At 35.7% G+C, this 21,384-nt stretch overlaps 2 protein-coding genes across 2 annotated transcripts; one reads left to right on the top strand and one right to left on the bottom strand.

Annotated features, from left to right (window-relative positions):
- Positions 1-5,485: 5,485 nt before the first annotated feature.
- LOC125075400 lies at positions 5,486-6,268 on the bottom strand. Its single transcript, XM_047687140.1, has one exon. It carries the CDS (start codon positions 6,266-6,268, stop codon positions 5,486-5,488), a length of 783 nt encoding a protein of 260 aa, XP_047543096.1.
- A 1,225-nt stretch (positions 6,269-7,493) lies between these two features.
- Positions 7,494-13,273, top strand: LOC125075211 (PBAN-type neuropeptides-like). Its single transcript, XM_047686900.1, has 6 exons — positions 7,494-7,615; positions 10,622-10,722; positions 11,368-11,465; positions 12,067-12,205; positions 12,640-12,746; positions 13,142-13,273. Exons 1-6 carry the CDS (start codon positions 7,532-7,534, stop codon positions 13,207-13,209), a joined length of 597 nt encoding a protein of 198 aa, XP_047542856.1. The 5' UTR covers positions 7,494-7,531; the 3' UTR covers positions 13,210-13,273.
- Positions 13,274-21,384: the final 8,111 nt, after the last annotated feature.

Here is a 21,384-nt window from a genome sequence, read left to right as displayed (position 1 = left end):
ATTAACAGCCTGTAAATTTCCCACTGCTGGGCTAAGGCCTCTGCCTTTGAGGAGAAGGTATGGAGCATATTCCGCTACCACGCCGCTTCAATGCGGGTTGGTGGAATACGCATGTGGTAGAATTTCGTTGAAATTAGACACATGCAGGTTCCCTCACGATGTTTTCCTTCACCGCCGAGCACGAAATGAATTATAAACATAAATTAAGCACATGAAAATTCAGCGGTGCTTGCCCGGATTTGAACCTGAAATCATCGGTTAAGATGCACGCATTCTATCCACTGGGCCATCTCGGCTCTGCTCTCAAAAAAGCGTGTACTTAGTATTTATTTATTTCTAAGCGGGATGTATAAAAAAAAAATTAATTGTTCTATACTGACATACTCTGTAACTCAGGGCCGGACCGTAGTTTAGGGGGCCCTGGGCTAACACTACTTAGGGCCCAATCTAAGACATTTCTGTTTAATTTTATAAATTTGGTAGATCCGGCCTTGCTGTAACTAGTGAGTTTCTTGGCGGTTCTTCTCGGTAGAATCTACTTTCGGAACCGGTGGTAGTTTTATGTTAAATCGACACTGTTACATTACGATACAATTGCATCTACGAGTCTACTTGAATAAATAATATTTTGATTTTGAAGTCATTATTATCTAATTATGTATATAATAACTAGCGACCCGCCCCAGCTTCGCACGGGTGCAAATATACTACAGAATGTTTCAGAACGCTTACAGTTTTTCAGTCGTTAGACAATACAAACCGCTATGTCCCTGCGTTTTAAATCTGTAATATCTTCGAAAGTATTCATTTAAATCACACGCTGTAAAGGGCCGTATTGATCTATATTAAATGCGCAATGTATTTAAGGTACTTAATTGGATAAGGATTAATGCTGTATTGCTTAAAATTGTTACGAAAATATGCCATTATTTCTCGTAAAAAGTAAACGATAAAAAATGTGTAATGTGGATTATTGATAAGAGATAGACATATACCATCGCGGACATATTTGAAGATCTTTTTAAGGTACACAATATAAAAATACAATACTGTAGTACATTATTTTGGTCTATCTCTTAGGGTTCAGCCAGCGTTTACATATTGCTAATAAAATGTCACTTTATTCAGGTGAAAGTATCTCGACGATGCAGCCTTGAGGAAGGCCTTTGGCAATTTAAAAAAAAAACGTAGCACCAATAAAGTATATGATTGATAAGTTCGAAATTTAAAATAGAACAATGAAAATGTTTTGTTTACATTCAAACGTTGAACGGAAAGATCTGTCGATAATGGCATATTAATGTAGATTAAATGAATTTGGATATTTAACTAATTACGTTCTCTACAGCCGTAGGACTAAAAAAAGCCAAAGATTTAATAATTGCTTTAATTAAACTGAACTATTAGTTTGAGAAAATGTTAAATACAGATATTAAATGATTAATATCATTACACAGTCTCTGTTTATGCTTAGATCTTTAAAATTATACAACGGATTTGGATGCGGTTTTTTATAATAGATAGATTGATTCAAGAGGAAGGTTTAAATGTGTAAGGCATGCACAATATAGCAGAGAAACACTGACAATTTTAGAGGTTTCTGAAGTGATGTCGTCAATAAATCCTTTTTTTGAGCTTACATTGCAAACGCTGGCTGAACCCTACGTGATAGATCAAAATAATGTACTACAGTATTGTACACCTTAAAAAGGTCTTCAATAAAGTCCTCGATGGTATATGTCTATCTCTTAAGGATAGCCCACAATAACCATTTTTTATCCTTTACTTTTTAAGAGAAATAATGACTTATTTACGAAGCGATTTTAAGCAATACAGCATTAATCCTCATACAATTAAGTACCTTAAATACATTGTGCATTTAATATAGATCAATATAGACCTTTACAGCGTGTAATTTAAATGAATATTTTCGAAGATATTACAGATTTAAAACGCAGGGACATAGCGGTTTGTATTGTCTAACGACTGAAAAACTGTGAACGTTGTAAGACATTCTGTAGTATATTTAGTATCAGCATAGCACCCGTGCGAAGCCGGGGCGGGTCGCTAGTTAATTTATAAATAATTACGAAAACTATATTCCCATGAAGACTCGTCGATCTGGATCGCATGTGGAACTGGCGGCTCGTAACAGCGATTCCCCCACAGTCGTCTCTTGTAATAAGCTAGTATAAAAATACACATAAACACATTGACATAACTTTGTTACTAAAATGTAGGAGAGTACTTTCTCCTGACTAACTACTTCACGTTAGAATCAAAATTCCGAACCAGAGGCTTAGAAATTACTAGCCGTCTGCAGCTTCGCTCGCGTTTCAGTACCTGATAAAAATAACCCTTGGAGTCTAACCTTGATTCAAAAACTACATCAAAATCAGTACAGCGGTTTTTCAATGAAAGCGTGACAAAGTTACTTTCGCTTTAATTAATAGTTCATGAGATGTTAGCGAACAAACCGATAGACTTGAGCGAGTTTGTTCTATATAGTTTAACGTGCAAACATATAAGGAAGATGGCGTATTCTCCTCATAAGTAGGATGTTGTTTATTAGTATCATATTACGAAGGTTAAAGACGTCACGTGGATCAGAATTCATCAGTGACATTTCATAGACCAACCAGAATTACTATGTTACTAGAAATACAGTCAGGACGACATATGCTAGACGTTGATCACAGTACACAGCAACAGTAGTTTTCCCACTGCTGGACTGAGGCCTACTCTCCTTTGAGGATGTGGTTTGGAGCGTATTCCACCACTGCTCCAATGCGTGTGGCAGAACTTCTTTGAAATTAGACGCATGCAGAGTCCTCACGATGTTTGCACAAGCATATGAAATGTTTAATTGGTGTTTATAATTCATCTTGTGCTCGGTTAAGGAAAACATCGTGAGGAAACCTGCATGTGTCTAATTTCAACGTAATTCTGTCACATGTGTATCTAGTTACTCGAATTGGAGCGAGGTGGAATATGCTCCTAACCTTCTCCTCAAAGGGAAAGGCCTTAGCCCAGCAGTGGGAAATTTACAGGCTGTAACTATTATATTATTATTGTGAACCGATGTGAAAAATACCAATAATGATCCTGACCCCTTGGACCTTGGACTATTGTCATCCCCACTCCTAATACACTTAACCTTAACTGGAGGGGTGAATAATAATATTAGTAACTCCTTATAATATATTTGTGACTATTCTTAAAAAAAATTATGGCTCTCCCGCGAAGCTTCGCGTCCATTCAAAAGATTATTTAGGAATTTCGATACCCATGACAGGTTTAGTTTTGATTTCATTTCATTGTGAACTCAAGGAAGTCACTCGCCCACATTTGGCGCCAAAATGATGAAACCTCATTTGAATCTATTTTTTAATGGCAAATAGTATACATTAGTTAGAATTGGAGTCTGTCGATAACAATCTAATTTAATTTTTTTTTATGGCATTGCTTGGCAGACGAGCATATGGTCCACCTGATGGTAAGTGGTCACCAACACCCATAGACAAAGGCGCTGTAAATATTAACCATTCCTTACATCACCTATGCGCCACCAACCTTGGGAACTAAGATGTTATGTCCCGTATGCCTGTGATTACACTGGCTCACTCACCCTTCTAACCGAAACACAACAATACAGAGTACTGTTATTTGGCGGTAGAATATCTGATGAGTGGTTGGTACCTACCCAGACGGGCTTGCACAAAGCCCTACCATCAAGTAACTTTAATTTTGTTTACGTTTTTAATTTTTTTCCGTACCGTACTAACCGACCAGTAACTTGTTTCCGCTCTCTAAAATTAATTCTTTGTTAAATCGTAACAATTCAGTAAATTACAATCAAGAATCCTCTTTAATTTTCTGCACGTCTACGGCTGGAGCTTCAAAATGAGACCGTAATCGATTCTTTACGTGCAGCCATCGTTCCAAAATCACTGAGACAAACATCGGCTAACGTGAATACATACGATATTACGCAATAAGTGATTCCAGGGCCCCCAGGCCCCTAAACCCCACCCCGTTTTCGATATATCGTACAGAATCGATCCACTAATATATATGTCTCTCCGTACATATGTATTTATATAAATAGTCCGAATCAATCTAATAGAATCTATTCGCTGCCAATTTAATCTTTAGACATTAATTTCAATTTGTTCTAAGACTTTAAGCTTAGGGGAGGTCGGGGTTTAGTGGAACATTGCAATTTATTTTTTATTAAAACTGTATATTTTTAAATATACTAAACGTAAAATTATTTGATAATGGTTAGTGTGTCTGTTAGAATTTAATTCATCGTACAGTTATGACCTATTTTTTTGGAACGTAGTTCTTTAACGCCGCTTACAGTAGAGTGAACTGGCTGACAACTGTTTTTTTTTAATAGATAGAGAAATTCAAGAGGAAGGTTTATGTGTATAATAAATGCACAATATAGTACATAAATGCTGATAATTTTAGTATATGTCTTATCTCTTAGGGATAACCCACAATAATCATTTTTATTCTTTACTTTTACGATGAAATAATGATTTATTTTCGAAGCGATTTTAAGCAATACAGCATCAATCCTTTCCAATTAAGTACCTTAAATACATTGTGCGTTTAATATAGATCAATATGGCCCTTTACAGCGTGTAATTTAAATGAATATTTTCAAAGATATTACAGATTTAAAACGGAGGGACATAGCGGTTTGTATTGTCTAACGACTGGAAAACTGTGAACGTTATAAGACATTCTGTAGTATATTTAGTATTAGAATAGAACCCGTGCGAAGTCGGGGCGGGTAGCTGGTATACTGATAGTCGTAACTGAAGGTGTACGAAACAATCGGTTACTTTTTTATGACATAGCTTGGGAACTAAGATGTTATGTCCCTTGTGCCTAGTTACTTGTACAAGCCGGTCTGGGTAGGACTATTTGTATCGACAAACAGCAATGTTTTGCATTGTTGTTTTCCGACTTGGAGTATGAGTGAGCCAGTGTAACGGGACATAAAACTTATCTCCCAATGTTGGTGGCGCATTGGCGATATATGCAATGATTAGTATTCCTAACAGCGCCAATGACTAAGTGTGACCACTAAATAAAGTTGAAAGTTCCCGTCCGCCTACCTATTACATAAAAAATATATATAGTAATAAGCTTAACTAGTATTTTAGTTACTACTCGCCGCTAGATGGCGCTGCGGCACATATTTAAAAACATCGTTATGAATATATTATTTGCATACATATATTATACTACCCGGCACGAAACTTGACCTAACATGGCGTCCTCTGCGCAGGTACAGTCCTTGCGAAAATCACGTACTATCTAAAAAGCTTAAAATAAATATTTAATATATTAAAGGGTAGGTACGTAATAAAACACAACGGGTTAATTATTGTATATTTAGTAATTATTGTATCAATAAATAAATAAAAAGAAATAAAAATAAAATTTAGAAATATTATTAGAAAATAAATTAATCACTATCACTCAACGGTGTGAAACCCTCAAAATCAGCAAATGAAGTCGAAGTCCTTGGATTGGTACTGGGGTTGGTACTGGTGCTCAGACCGGGTTCGTCATCATCAAAGACTTCCCAATCGCTACTACAGCTGCTATCTGAATCTCCCACTTGAATAACAAGTTGGTCTGTCAACTGGTCCACTACATGGTCGCTTTTGCAATAGTCGTCTTCAATAGACCTTACTTTTGAACATAACTTTTGCCATTCACTTGATCCCATGGCATCTACCTTCTGTTTCACCAGTTCCATAACGCGTGTGACGTTCCACGCTACGTTTTTGCTGCTAACGTAACCTTTGATTGCGGCCCACGCCATTTCAATGGGGTTCAGATCCGGATGATAGGGCGGCAAGCGAAGGACACTATGATTGTGTTGTGCTAATAATCTATCGATATTATAATTTTTTAAATTTTCTTTGTTCGTTTTTATTAGTTCGTACAACTGTGGCTTGTACATTGTTGGATCAAACGAAATTCCTTTTTCAGTCAGCCAGGCTTGCATGTCGCATTTCTTGGAGTTTGAATTTGGGGCCAAATTATATTGTGTATTATGGTAGGATGCATTATCTACTACGACGACGGATCTCGGTGGTAGGTTTGGTATTAATTGTGAAGTTAACCATTTGGAATAATTTTCATAATTCATGTCGTCGTGATAGTCGCCCGTTTTGGCTCCGGATTTAAACATTAATAAACCATTTGGTATAAAACCGGCTTCAGACCCTGCATGTACCATAACTACCCGTTGACCTTTGGATATCGGTTTTTTTAAACCTTTTTTTGAACCGTCCGTCCACGCCTTGGAACTTGTGTGCGAAGCGTGGACATATGATTCGTCAGTATAAATTATGGGCCTTCCTTCATGTCTGTACTTTTGTATTGCTTCTAAATATTTGATTCGCTGTAATCTTATACTGGTTTTCTCAATAAGAACTTTTCTATTATTTTCTGTTGCTTTCCATTTAAAGCCTAGATCCTTTAAGATGCGTCGAAGACTCCGTTCAAATCCTTGATAATTTATATCCGATCGCAGTTTTGTCAGAAGTTTCGTAACTGTTGGGATTTCATTATTTGTTAAATGAAAATTATGAATGCATCTTTTGATAACTCCTTGATCGAAATTGTCTATACCAGTTACAGGTTTCGATCTAGCATGTTTTTTTCCAGGCGTCCGGAATACTGTGAGAAATTCTGACTGCTCAGCTTCTTTTACGATTCTCCGAACAGTGCATAGAGAGGTTTTTGTTGCTTCAGCTGTTCTCTCTTTAATTTGAGTATCACTTCTGCCATTAGCTTCGTTTTTTAAAAAACAGTAAACATCGTAAATCATTTTCCGAGCTTGTCTTTTTAGAACTATATTATTTTTTCTTGGCATTTTAGTATACTTCGTTAAAATCTTACTATAATAACAAAAGAAACAACCCACAAAATCAACAATACAAAAACAAAGTTAATAATCAAACACAATTTTACACAATAAAACCGTTATATAATAATATCACTTATGTTAATGAGCGTACACTAAGACAACACAGGAACATGCGCGGGCGACGGGAGACGCGGTGGCACTGCGCGGGGCCACGCATCCACCCGTTGCTATGGTTACTAGTAATGGCGGCCTTGTTTTCTATAGTAACGCGCTCCTCGCCTCAGACCGCACCTCAAACGACATCTATTTTTTGTTACTGCGCAGAGTCAAGATTCGTGCCGGGTATTATACATTATATGTATATGTAAGCGTATATAGTAATTATGAAATTAATGTAAAATTTTGTTATGGTATCAATATCATAATTTTAATATCATTGTTATAACAACAAGTAGACACAGCAAATAAAAAATAAAAAAATAGTCCAACTAACCCCATCCTCCCCATCTAATTTCCATGACTTTTCAATTTTCTTGTATATAAAAAGGACGCTGAGCTTTTTCAACATCAGTAACAAACGACTCGTCCTAAACACAAATTGAAACAAGTATATAAATAAAATTTCAAAATATGTCTTGTTTTGTGGACGTTACTTTTATATTTATCGTATTTCTGTCATGTGTACACACGATGGCCGCTAGTGACATTATTAAGGTGAGTTTACAATCGAAATCGAGATGAAAATATTCTCTATTCAAGTACTAACAGTTTGAGTGAACCAGTGTAGTCACAGGCACAAGGGACATAACACCTTAGTTCCCAAGGTTGGTGGCGCATTGGCGATGTAAGGAATGGTTAATATTCCTTACAGCGCCTTTGTCTCTGGGTGGTGGTGACCACTTACCATCAGGTGGCCCATATGCTCGTCCGCCAACCAATGCCATAAAAAAAACTAAAAAAGCACTTTTAGAACTGGTGGTGGTATGGTAACATCACCATTCTTATCACAGATAAGGAAATCAATAAATACTTACTAAGTCCAAGCTTTTTTATCTATACATATAATAAAATTGGAGTGTCTGTTTGTAATATTAAAATAATCAATTTTTACTAAATGCATATGCATACACGGTACATATACCAAAATAACATTTTTTTACAATTTTTGTCTGTCTGTCTGTTTGTTCCGGCTAATCTCTGGAACGGCTGGACCGATTTCGACGGGACTTTCACTGGCAGATAGCGGATTCAATAAGGAGTAACTTGGGCTACTTTTATTTTAGAATTATATATAGAATAAAAATAAAATCACGCTACAATTTCCAAATAACTAAATTCAAACAACGCGCACGAAGTCGCGGGCGCAGCTAGTCTCTAATATAATCTTGTATTGAGTCATATGCTTTATATATCAATATTTTTTTTTATATAAGGCTTCAGTCATAGGGATCTATCATCTTAATTGCCAAGATTAGTTGCGCGTTGGTGTTTTAAGGGACGGTTAATCTTATTACGAGCGATGGTGACCACTTGCCGTCATAAAATAAATATAAGCAATTTGATTTACATATTTCATACGAATTGCTAATAGCTCTGATATATTGTACAAATAGTGGATTAATATATAATAATATATCTCTATTTATAATACAACACTATTTAACATCGAATTAAACGGATGTTCACCGGTTCGGAAAGTACTACTTAAAAGAACCGGTATGAAAAATCGGTATTATTTGTACGTCTTACAAAAGAGAAATCAAAATCAAACTCAAACTCAAATTCCTTTATTCATTATGGAATCATTACACTTACTTATTGATAGTCGAATCAAACACCACCGGTTCGGAAAAGGAAACACCCTGACCTTAGAAGAACCGGCGAAAGAATGTCAGCGGGTTTTATTGTTTGTTTTTTTTTTGTCAATCTAATTAAATACATATATTGAATATGAATTCAAATACATTCGTTTTCACGTTGTCATGGCAACCAAACCGCCTTGTAAAATATCAACTCCATAGGATAAGATCTGCTTCAAATCATCTTGCAAGATTTGTTTTAAACATAAAATATTATTATAATGTAGGCTCATAGACAGCGCTGTAAGATATATCAACCATCAAGGAATGGTTCATATCCAATGCCTACATTTGGGGAACTAAGATGTTACGTACCTTGTATGTGTTACACCGGTTCGCTCAAATTCAAAAATACTAAGTATTTCTGTTTAATCACCAAGTTACAAAGTTTGAAATCAAAACCGGTATTTAAGTAGGTTTTTAATTTGATAAACGAAAAAAAAACCGTCTTCAAATATAACAATTCCAAAATAAATTAATAAGCACTAAAAAAAGTAAAAAAAAATTACGTATTCTTCTACAGCTTAATAATGAACGTACTTTTTCTACCCATCAATATGTGGGTACGATCTATGAGTTTACCACGCGAGAGGTACCCACTTTAAATCTAACTCAACACGTACGAATAACAAACAATGACAAAATATTATTTATTATGACAATAACAAAATATTATTTAGAGTTCTCCTAAAATAAAATAGTTTCCTAAAGTAAAATATTAGAATACTTAAACTGAACCAAATTAATGGACCACAATAAATAAAGGGACCACACGGGAAGCCCTAGCTTTCAAATAAAAAAAAAATCATCAAAATCGTTTCACCCAGTCGAAAGTTCTGAGGTAACAAACATAAAAAAACACAGATAACCTCCTCCTTTTTAAAGTCGATTAAATAAGAAAAGTTTTGAATCGGAATCAATCCGACACCGGGTATTATATTTGTTTCTCTATCCGGTTCAACTCATTTCTTTACTATATACTATTTTTATCAATCAAAAAATAATGTACATTTACATAACGATCTTTATATATGTACAAACGTGGGACAAACACTAATAAAAAACGAAAACAATAACAAAACAAAATTATGTATTGTTATTAGTTTAATAGTAATGAATATTCAATGTTATTTAGATAATTAATTGCTGTAATTTATTAATTTTTGATTATTACATAAAATAGTACCAGACTGCATTGATATATAATTGATACGAGCATGCCGTGTACACATGCTTAGGAATGTAGTCTAGCTCAAAATTGTGTAATTCCATAATTTTAATGTATGTTCTGATTGTATTCTATTTCTGTACCTATGAATAAATAAAATAAAAATAACTTTGGATATTATTAGATAGAACGTTATACAAGAGACAGAGAGGGAAAGGAAAATCCTTTTCCTTACGTGAACCAACAGTTATAAGCGTGACAATCTCTGTTCATATCCGATAGACATTACCTAAGTTATCAATCTTTAGTAATATTTCTGAACACCCGATTCTGAAACGTTCGTAACATCAGATAAACTATTAACGCTGTAATCTCAACGCTCATTGGTCGGCCATCACGTCATCGACTACCGCCGACCAATGGCCGGATTAATCAGCGTTTCGGAATTATTTACGGGCTTTTTTATAAACGCTGTCTCAAGCTATCAACGTCTTGACATTTGTAAGGAGACGGCATCTTTTATCTAAATCACCTTCTAAACTATGTTGGACAAGAGTAACTACTGAGTTTCTTGCCGGTTCTTCTCGGTAGAATCTACATTCATTTAAAAATTGTTATATTCCTGACTTGTTCACTCTTGCGTTACAATTAGTGGTATTATTTGTGTTTTTAACGTTTGCGTTTGTTCTCAAGGATGACGAACTAGACAAGGGCGCTCATAGTGAACGGGGAGCCCTGTGGTTCGGTCCGAGGTTGGGCAAGCGGTCACTTCAATTCGTCGATGAAGATAACAGGTATTTTAACGTGACAATAATAATGATTCTTATTATGATACTCGCGACCCACCCCGGCTTCGCGTGTGTGCAATGCTGATACTAAACATACTACAGAATGTCTTTATATACAACGTTCACAGCACTTTTGTCAGTAGACAATACAAACCGCTATGTACCTGCATTTTAAATCTGTAATATCTTCGAAAATATTCATTTAAATTACACGCTATAAAGGGCCATATTGATCTATATTAAATGCACAATGTATTAAAAGTACTTAATCGGATAAGGATTAATGCTTTATTGCTTAAGATTTCTTCGTAAATAAGACATTATTTCTCGTAAAAAGTAATGATAACCCATAATAACAATAAACCTAAGGGAGAAATATACCATCGGACTATTTTGTAGAACTTTATAAGGTGTGTACTGTTGTACATTATTTTTGATCTATCTCGTAGGGTTCAGCCAGCGTTTGCAATGTAAATATAATTGTTTTATACTATGTACTGATATGTAAAAAAATAGGTATAATGAGAGCCGTCGCATCTCTATACGTGATTACCAGAAGAAGTTAGGAAATATTCCTTACCATAAAAAAATATCAGACAAAGTTGTACCTTATAAGCGGGTTTCGCTGAAATATTTTCTTTCCTCTTGCAGCCAAGCCATTTTGAAGCTGCTTGAAGCGGCTGACGCTGTCAAATATTATTACAACCAAATGCCGTACGAGATGCAAGCTGATGCTCCACAAGCTAAAGGTACGCTACAGACTTTTGGATTTGGGCAAATGTGGACCAAAAAAGGTCTACTATACATACGTACATTAACAGCCTGTGAATCTCCCACTGCTGGGCTAAGGCTTAACATTGAGGAGAATATTTTGGAGCAAATTCCACCACGCTGCTCGAATGCGGTTTGATGGATACAGATGATGCAGAATTTCGTTGAAATTAAACACATGCAGGTTTCACACGATGTTTTTTTTCATCGTCGAGCACGAATTATAAACACAAATTAAGTTCGTGAAAATACAGTGGTCCTGTCATAATTTTTTGATTTTTTGATGTTTGATTGAATTTGATTTCGTTTGATTTGTCTTGATTTGGTTCTAGCAGCCTAAAGGATGAATGAGTAGCAAAGGTACAGGAGATATAGGTAACGTCTTAGCTTCCAGAGTTGGTGGTGGATAGGCGTTGTATCGGAATTGTTGGCATTGCTTAGAGCACCAATATTTATGGACCGTCATAAACTAAGCAGTGCTAAAATGTTTGTATGAGTCGTGGTCACCAATTTTTAAATGGTTTTGGGGTGTTTCTTCTATTTGAATACGTCTTATTAATAAGTAATTTTCAATGACAGTTACAAAGAAAGTCATCTTCACACCAAAACTTGGACGGACAACCGATAACCAAGAGAAGAGATTCGAAAACGTGGAGTTCACTCCAAGATTAGGGAGGAAGTTAGCGGAGAAGATGGCGGCCACGTCTGACGATGAAAGGTACTGAGTATAATAGTTACAGCCTGTAAATGATCCGCTGCTGGGCTAAGGATTCTTCTCCCTTTGAGGAGAAGGTTTTCTAGCAGACTGCTCCAATTAGGGTTGGTGGATACTCTTGTGGTTGAATTTGATTAGACACATTCAGGTTTCACTCTATGTTTTCCTGTATAATTACCATTCATCGTATTTTCTACCGCCAAATAGGAATACTTTTTTGTATTACGGTTTTAAATGTAACTACAGTCATGAGACAATGTCTCAGTTGCAAAGGTTGAAGAGATATTCATGGGTGGTATTTACACACCTATTTGAAAACGTAATTCTTTTGTAGGATAATGGCTTATCTTTTAGGAATTGTTACCAAAACCTATTAATCAAAAGTTTAGCTTGAAATTTCCCAAAAGTGCATGTTCAATTCTTCATTCTCATTTCAGCTACTATCCAGAATCTGTCAGATTGAACACGCGTTCCAATTATTTCTCACCGAGACTCGGAAGAAACTTCAACTTGGCTAACAAACTTCCACGAGAACTCATTTATGGTAAGTGTATTTTATGTTTCAGCTTTCGTTTTTTTTTTTACGTGACAAAAGATATTGGTGCTTTGAAAAATGTCAATCTCACTTACAAACCAAAGCAGTATGTCAAAAGATTTTAACCCTTTTATATAGTAACAATAGTAAGAGCTTGTTGATTTCCCACTGGATTCACATCCATACGATGTTTTCCTTCACAACTGAGCACGAGATGAATTATAATCAAAAATTAAGGACATTAAAATTCAGCGGTGCTTGCCTGTTTTTGAAACCATTCGTTCTAACCACTGGGCCATCTCGGCTCTTGAACCCATTGAACAAGTGTAATCAGCCCAACAGTTGGACATATAGTATAATTATATATCTTATATAGTAAGTAATTATTTATTATCTGTTTTCAGATATATATTCAGAGCCCCAAATAAGAGTCGCGAGAAGTTTGAACAGGACAAAATCGTCGAAATTGTAAATAATTTTAAATTGATTGAATTACAATGTTTTGGACAAAGTGTATTTACGGTGCTAGCTAATAAAGATTATCACATATAATTATGTTTTTATTTAACCTCACCAATTGATTATCCCGACCATTCTCGAAATATCCGTAATAATTCTCATACAAAAAAAAAATGATTTTGCCAAAAGTAACTGAAAAAAAATATCCGCATTAGTCTGGATTTGTTTTCATTTTAAAAAACTAGATTTTACCAAGATTAACAGCAAAAACCTCTAAACGATGCTAGGATCTCGTTAAGTAAGACTTTTCTATTCTGAAAAATTAGATTTTGCCAAAATTAACTGAGGAAATGCTAACGCATCTCGTTAAGTTCGATATTATTCATTTTAAAAAAAATAGATTTTACTAAGATTATCTAAGGGTAAAACTCTCAACGAAATGCTCTATCATCTCACTAAGTTAGATTTTTATCCATTCTAAAAAATCAGATATTACAAAGGTTAACTGAGGCAAAACTCTAAACGAAATGCTAACATGTCGACAGCGAAAAATTCTTAACGAACAGTCGGATCTATCCGCATTCGTCGTGATCTGTCCGCATTAGTTTAGATCTATCCGCATTTGTTTGGACCTATTAGCATTCATCTGCATCTAACCGCATTCGTCTGGCTCTATGCACAATCGTCTGAATCTATCCGTATTTGTCGGACTGTATCCTCATTCGTCTGGACTTAGCCGCAATCGTCTGACTCTATCCGCAATAGTCTGGACCTACCCACATTTGTCTGAATCTATCCGCCTTCGTCTAGCTTTAATTTAACGAAATAGATTTTGCCAAGATAGTTAATCATATTAATTTTTCTCAGTTAGAGAAACACTCTAAAATAAATGCTATTGTCTCGGTTAGTTATCCCATCAAAAACATAAATGTAAAAATGAGAGCCAAGTTAAATATTATGATATATACCTTGGTTGTTGACTTCAACGACAAAAGAAGTGAGATCTAAATTTGTGCCAAGTTAAATAGTCCTTTCTGAAATTTATTTATAACTACATAAAATATCATTTCTTCTTATAACTTGGGATAATATATTGTTGCCTAAGGTCTGACTTGGCTAGTTCTTATATGTTTATAAACACAAATTGTAGTTTGTGTTTAGAATAACAAATTATAACTCAGAACATTTCAAGAACATCAGAAGAATTCAGTGTCCTGATTTTTTTTACGCGTTTTATGTTTATACTTAATTTGGCCAAGTAGGGGTGGTATAACGTGCGCAGACGGTTGTACTCTACAATAGAGCTCTCTTGTGTCTTGATTTGACTTGGACCTAAATTGATAAGATGTACTCCATCTAAGGTTTGAACTCTGGAGAGGCCAACGTAAGCCTGCTCTTTACTTAATATAGAGGAGCCTATGTCGAAAAGAGCACCGTCAAGGCGAAGGCCTTGTGATTTGTGTATAGTAGTAGAATATGCTTAGCAAATAGAGAATTGTTTCCTTTGAACATATATGTACATTACTTAATATCTGTAACTTAGTTTTGACTTCTAGTTCGCAAATTAAAATATGTTTAAATTGAATCGTTATTTTACGTGTGCTATTGCTGTTGTCGACGTCCCCAATGTACCGAAATGCGTATTATTATTTTTTTTTAAGTATAATTATTTTGCACCATTGATGTGCGCTAAATGCTAGTTAATAACGTAATAAATACGAAAGTCGGCTATACTCATAAGTACTAAAACGGAAATATTTGGATTTAAAAAACTTAAGGGTGGTAAGGCCGTAAAGGCCGGCAACGGACCTGTTACCCCCCTGGTGTTGCAGATGTCCATGGGCGGTGGTAGTCACTTTCCATCAGGTGAGCCTCCTGCTCGTTTGCCCCCTATACCATAAAAAAAAAAAAAAATTCAACTTGTTATATATTCACGTGAAGACCTTAAAATCCACATTAAGACCGGCTGTCATAAGTTTTGATTGCTGGTTCTTACATTATTTTTTTTATTACAGTTATTACAGGAACTAAGTATATAAGTGTTCCTAATAGACCCAATAATTGAAAAATTATAATAAAAGATAAAAAATTACCAGTTTTAGATTTTTTCCTTTATATTAGCCTAATTATCTACCTGCATGCCAAATTTGAACTTTCTAGGTCACCTGGAAGTAGGATATAGTTTTGATCTATAGGTCAGTCAGTGATAAAAATGACGATTTTTAGACGTTAATATCTAAATAACCGTTTGAAATGCGTTTATGAAATTAGGAACACATATGTATCTCGCGAGTCTCAATATATGAGCCTTGTGAATTTTGACTCGTTTATGTCAAATAGTTTTTGAGTTATGAGGAGGTCAAAAGTGGCTCCAAATGGTTCGTGTAATATTACACACGGTGCTGCACGCCAGTTCTGCTACTAGAACTTGGCTGACACGCTACCGCGTGTCTAGATTGAACTAGTTGCTAGTTATTTTAAATGAAAACTATCGAGTTTTCAATTAAAATAACTAGATTTTTTCCAAGATTAACAGCGAAAAACTCTAAACGAAATGCTAACATCTCGTTAAGTAAGACTTTTCTATTCTAAAAAAATAGATTTAGCCAAAATTAACCGAGGAAACCTCTAAACTAAATGTTAGCATCTCGTTAAGTTCGATATTTTTCATTCCAAAGATAGATTTTGCCAAGATTATCTGAGGCAGTATTCTAACAGAAATGCTATAATCACGCTCAGTACGATATTATTCATTCTAATCAAAATAGATTTAACTAAGATTATCTAAAGTAAATCTATCTACGACATGCTCTCTATTCATCTCGCTAAGTTAGATTTTTATCCATTCTAAAAAATTAGATATTACAAAGATTAACTTATTCGAGGCAAAACTATAAACGAAATGCTAACATCTCGCTAGATTGTTGTCTTTTCCATATTAAAAATTTTGATTTTGCTAAGATGACATAAAAAGTCCTAACGAACATTCGGATCTATCCGCATTCGTCGTGATCTGTCCGCATTAGTCTGGATCTATCCGCATTAGTTTAGATCTATCCGCATTTTTCTGAATCTATCCGCTTTTGTCGAACTCTATCCGCATTCGTCTGGACTTACTCGCAATCGTCTGACTCTATCCGAATTCGTCTGTTTCTATCCGCAATAGTCTGGCACTATCTGTTTTTGTTTGGACCAATCGGCATTCGTCTGGATCTATCCGCATTCGCCTGGCTCTAATCTAAACAAATAGATATTACTAAGATTAACTGAGGCAAGACTCAAAACGAAATGCTAGGATTGATGCTCAAAGCGGGATCGCTTAGTTCGATATTATCCATTCTAAAAAAATAAATTTATCCAAGATTATCTGAGGCAGAACTCTAAACGCATCGCATCGCATCGATCTCTAAATGCATCAGATCTCTAAACAATCTAGCATCTCGCTTAGTTCGATATATACCATTTAAAAAAAAAAAATTATCCAAGATTATCTAAGTCAGATTTCTATATGAAACGCTAGCATGTCTTGCGTCCTGTATTTTAAACTAACATCGTTTGAAAATAGCTTAATGACAATGAAAATATTGTTATTAAAACACTGGAATGAGACAGGTACAAAGAGAAAGAGAGGTCATGCTTAACGCTGTTTCCTTACTTGACGATTTCAGTCAGTTCATTCTACTGTAAGACCCATAAAAGGATTTCGTAGCAATAATTTTTAATATGATACGATTTTAAAAATATAAATTATTATTAATCTCTTAACAATTCAAACCAATTATGCTTGTCTTATGGAATCTAAAGTTAATTAAGATTCGACTTATAACTACTGTAACTTAAGATTTTATTCTCTATGGAAAAAGGATGAATAGTGTTGATGAGGTTTTATAAAAAAGATTAAATTGGAGAAAAATAAAAATGGCGTGTGTTTTTCCTATTGACTTAAAAGCTAATGTATTTTTAATTAATAAGTTAAAACATAGGATCGATTTTTGTTACAATATATGTATAAAAATTTAAATAACTTGAGCTGTTCAATTATATTCGAAAATAAGTCTGTCTGTTTGTTATCCTTTTACGGTCAAACCATTGAACCGAACTTGGTGAAATTTCGTATGAAGTAAGCCCGAAACACAAGGGAGAACAGACTTCTTTATGCCTCATTTCAGACAACCAACCCTGAAACGCGAGGAAATCCGGGAGCAAAAACATAAAATATTTTTTTTAAGAAAACAACAGTTTATTAACAAAATACAATTGTGTCTTCAATTAAAAACCCTGATATTTCATTCAGCTATCCGCATTCGCCTGAACTTACCCGCATTCGTCTGAATCTCTTCGCATTTGTCTGCTTCTATCCGCATTCATCTTGCTCTATTCGCATTTGTCTGGATCTATCTGTTTTCATCATGATCCTTCGCATTAGTCTGGCTCTGTCCGCAACAGTTTGGATCTATTCGCAACAGTCTTGAACTATCCGCAAGAGTCTGGATCTATACGCAAAAGTCTGGATATATCCGCAACAGTCTGGATCTATCCGCAACAGTCTGGATCTATCCGCAACAGTCTGGATCTATCCGTAACAGTCTGGATCTATCCGCAACAGTCTGGATCTATCCGCAAGAGTCTGGATCTATACGCAACAGTCTGGATCTATCCGTAACAGTCTGGATCTATCCGCAACAGTCTGGATCTATCCGCAAGAGTTTGGATCTATCCGCAACAGTCTGGATCTATTCGGAACAGTCTGGATCTATCCGCAACAGTCTGGATCTATCCGCAACAGTCTGGATCTATACGCAACAGTCGGGATATACGCAACAGTCTGGAACTATCCGCAAGAGTCTGGATCTATCCGCAACAGTCTGGATCTATCCGCAACAGTCTGGATCTATCCGCAACAGTCTGGATCTATCCGTAACAGTCTGGATCTATCCGCAACAGTCTGGATCTATCCGCAAGAGTCTGGATCTATCCGCAACAGTCTGGATCTATTCGTAACAGTCTGGATCTATCCGCAACAGTCTGGATCTATCCGCAACAGTCGGGATCTATCCGCAACAGTCTGGATCTATTCGGAACAGTCTGGATCTATCCGCAACAGTCTGGATCTATCCGCAACAGTCTGGATCTATCCGCAACAGTCTGGATCTATCCGCAACAGTCTGGATCTATCCGCAACAGTCTGGATCTATACGCAACAGTCGGGATATACGCAACAGTCTGGATCTATCCGCAAGAGTCTGGATCTATCCGCAACAGTCTGGATCTATACGCAACAGTCTGGATATATTCGCAACTGTCTGGATCTAACCGCAACAGTCTGGATCTATTTGCAACAGTCTGGATCTATCCGCAACAGTCTGGATCTATCCGCAAGAGTTTGGATCTATCCGCAACAGTCTGGATCTATTCGGAACAGTCTGGATCTATCCGCAACAGTCTGGATCTATCCGCAACAGTCTGGCTCTATACGCAACAGTCGGGATCTATACGCAACAGTCTGGAACTATCCGCAAGAGTCTGGATCTATCCGCAACAGTCTGGATCTATCCGCAAGAGTTTGGATCTATCCGCAACAGTCTGGATCTATTCGGAACAGTCTGGATCTATCCGCAACAGTCTGGATCTATCCGCAACAGTCTGGTTCTATACGCAACAGTCGGGATCTATACGCAACAGTCTGGAACTATCCGTAAGAGTCTGGATCTATCCGCAACAGTCTGGATCTATACGCAACAGTCTGGATATATCCGCAACAGTCTGGATCTATTCGCAAGAGTCTGGATCTATACGCAACAATCTGGAACTATCCGCAAGAGTTGGAACTATCCGCAAGAGTCTGGATCTATCCGCATTCGTCAGACTCTACCCGCATTCGTCTGAATCTATCCATATTAGACTGGATCTATTTGAATTCATCTGCATCTAACCGCATTCGTCTGGCTCTATCCACAATCGTCTGAATCTACCCGTATTTGTCGGTCTGTATCCTCATTCGTCTGGACTTAGCCGCAATAGTCTGACTCTATCCGCAATAGTCTGGACCTACCCACATTTGTCTGAATCTAACCGCCTTCGTCTAGCTTTAATTTAACGAAATAGATTTTTTTTTTTGAAGATAGTTAATCATATTAATTTTTCTCAGTTAGAGAAACACTCTAAAATAAATGCTATTGTCTCGGTTAGTTATTGAACTAGTTGCTAGTTATTTTAATTGAAAACTCGATAGTTTTCATTTTTTAGATTTTTTCCAAGATTAACAGCAAAAAACTCTAAACGAAATGCTAACATCTCGTTAATTAAGACTTTTCCATTCTAAAAAATTAGATTTAGCCAAAATTAACCGAGGAAACCTCTAAACTAAATGTTAGCATCTCGTTAAGTTCGATATTTTTCATTCCAAACATAGATTTTGCCAAGATTATCTGAGGCAGTATTCTAACAGAAATGCTATAATCACGCTCAGTACGATATTATTCATTCTAATCAAAATAGATTTAACTAAGATTATCTAAAGTAAATCTATCTACGACATGCTCTCTATTCATCTCGCTAAGTTAGATTTTTATCCATTCTAAAAAATTAGATATTACAAAGATTAACCGAGGCAAAACTATAAACGAAATGCTAACATCTCGCTAGATTGTTGTCTTTTCCATATTAAAAATTTTGATTTTGCTAAGATGACATAAAAACTCCTAACGAACATTCAGATCTATCCGCATTCGTCGTGATCTGTCCGCATTAGTCTGGATCTATCCGCATTAGTTTAGATCTATCCGCATTTGTCTGAATCTATCCGCTTTTGTCGAACTCTATCCGCATTCGTCTGGACTTACTCGCAATCGTCTGACTCTATCCGAATTCGTCTGTTTCTATCCGCAATAGTCTGGCACTATCTGTTTTTGTTTGGACCAATCGGCATTCGTCTGGATCTATCCGCATTCGTCTGGCTCTAATCTAAACAAATAGATATTACTAAGATTAACTGAGGCAAGACTCAAAACGAAATGCTAGGATTGATGCTCAAAGCGGGATCGCTTAGTTCGATATTATCCATTCTAAAAAAATAGATTTATCCAAGATTAGCAGATGCGATGCGATGCGTTTAGAGCAGAACTCTAAACGCATCGCATCGCATCGATCTCTAAATGCATCAGATCTCTAAACAATCTAGCATCTCGCTTAGTTCGACATATACCATTTAAAAAAAAAAAATTATCCAAGATTATCTGAGTCAGATTTCTATATGAAACGCTAGCATGTCTTGCGTCCTGTATTTTAAACTAACATCGTTTGAAAATAGCTTGATGACAATGAAAATATTGTTATTAAAACACTGGAATGAGACAGGTACAAAGAGAAAGAGAGGTCATGCTTAACGCTGTTTCCTTACTTGACGATTTCAGTCAGTTCATTCTACTGTAAGACCCATAAAAGGATTTCGTAGCAATAATTTTTAATATGATACGATTTTAAAAATATAAATTATTATTAATCTCTTAACAATTCAAACCAATTATGCTTGTCTAATGGAATCTAAAGTTAATTAAGATTCGACTTATAACTACTGTAACTTAAGATTTTATTCTCTATGGAAAAAGGATGAATAGTGTTGATGAGGTTTTATAAAAAAGATTAAATTGGAGAAAAATAAAAATGGCGTGTGTTTTTCCTATTGACTTAAAAGCTAATGTATTTTTAATTAATAAGTTAAAACATAGGATCGATTTTTGTTACAATATATGTATAAAAATTTAAATAACTTGAGCTGTTCAATTATATTCGAAAATAAGTCTGTCTGTTTGTTATCCTTTTACGGTCAAACCATTGAACCGAACTTGGTGAAATTTCGTATGAAGTAAGCTCGAAACACAAGGGAGAACAGACTTCTTTATGCCTCATTTCAGACAACCAACCCTGAAACGCGAGGAAATCCGGGAGCAAAAACATAAAATATTTTTTTTAAGAAAACAACAGTTTATTAACAAAATACAATTGTGTCTTCAATTAAAAACCCTGATATTTCATTCAGCTATCCGCATTCGTCTGAACTTACCCGCATTCGTCTAAGTCTCTTCGCATTTGTCTGCTTCTATCCGCATTCATCTTGCTCTATTCGCATTTGTCTGGATCTATCTGTTTTCATCATGATCCTTTCGCATTAGTCTGGCTCTGTCCGCAA

This window comes from Vanessa atalanta, chromosome 30 (assembly GCF_905147765.1).
Source record: "Vanessa atalanta chromosome 30, ilVanAtal1.2, whole genome shotgun sequence".
Classification (NCBI taxonomy): Eukaryota; Metazoa; Arthropoda; class Insecta; order Lepidoptera; family Nymphalidae; genus Vanessa; species Vanessa atalanta.
Note: the sequence above shows the minus strand (reverse complement) of the source record. Positions and strands in the feature narration are given on the sequence as shown.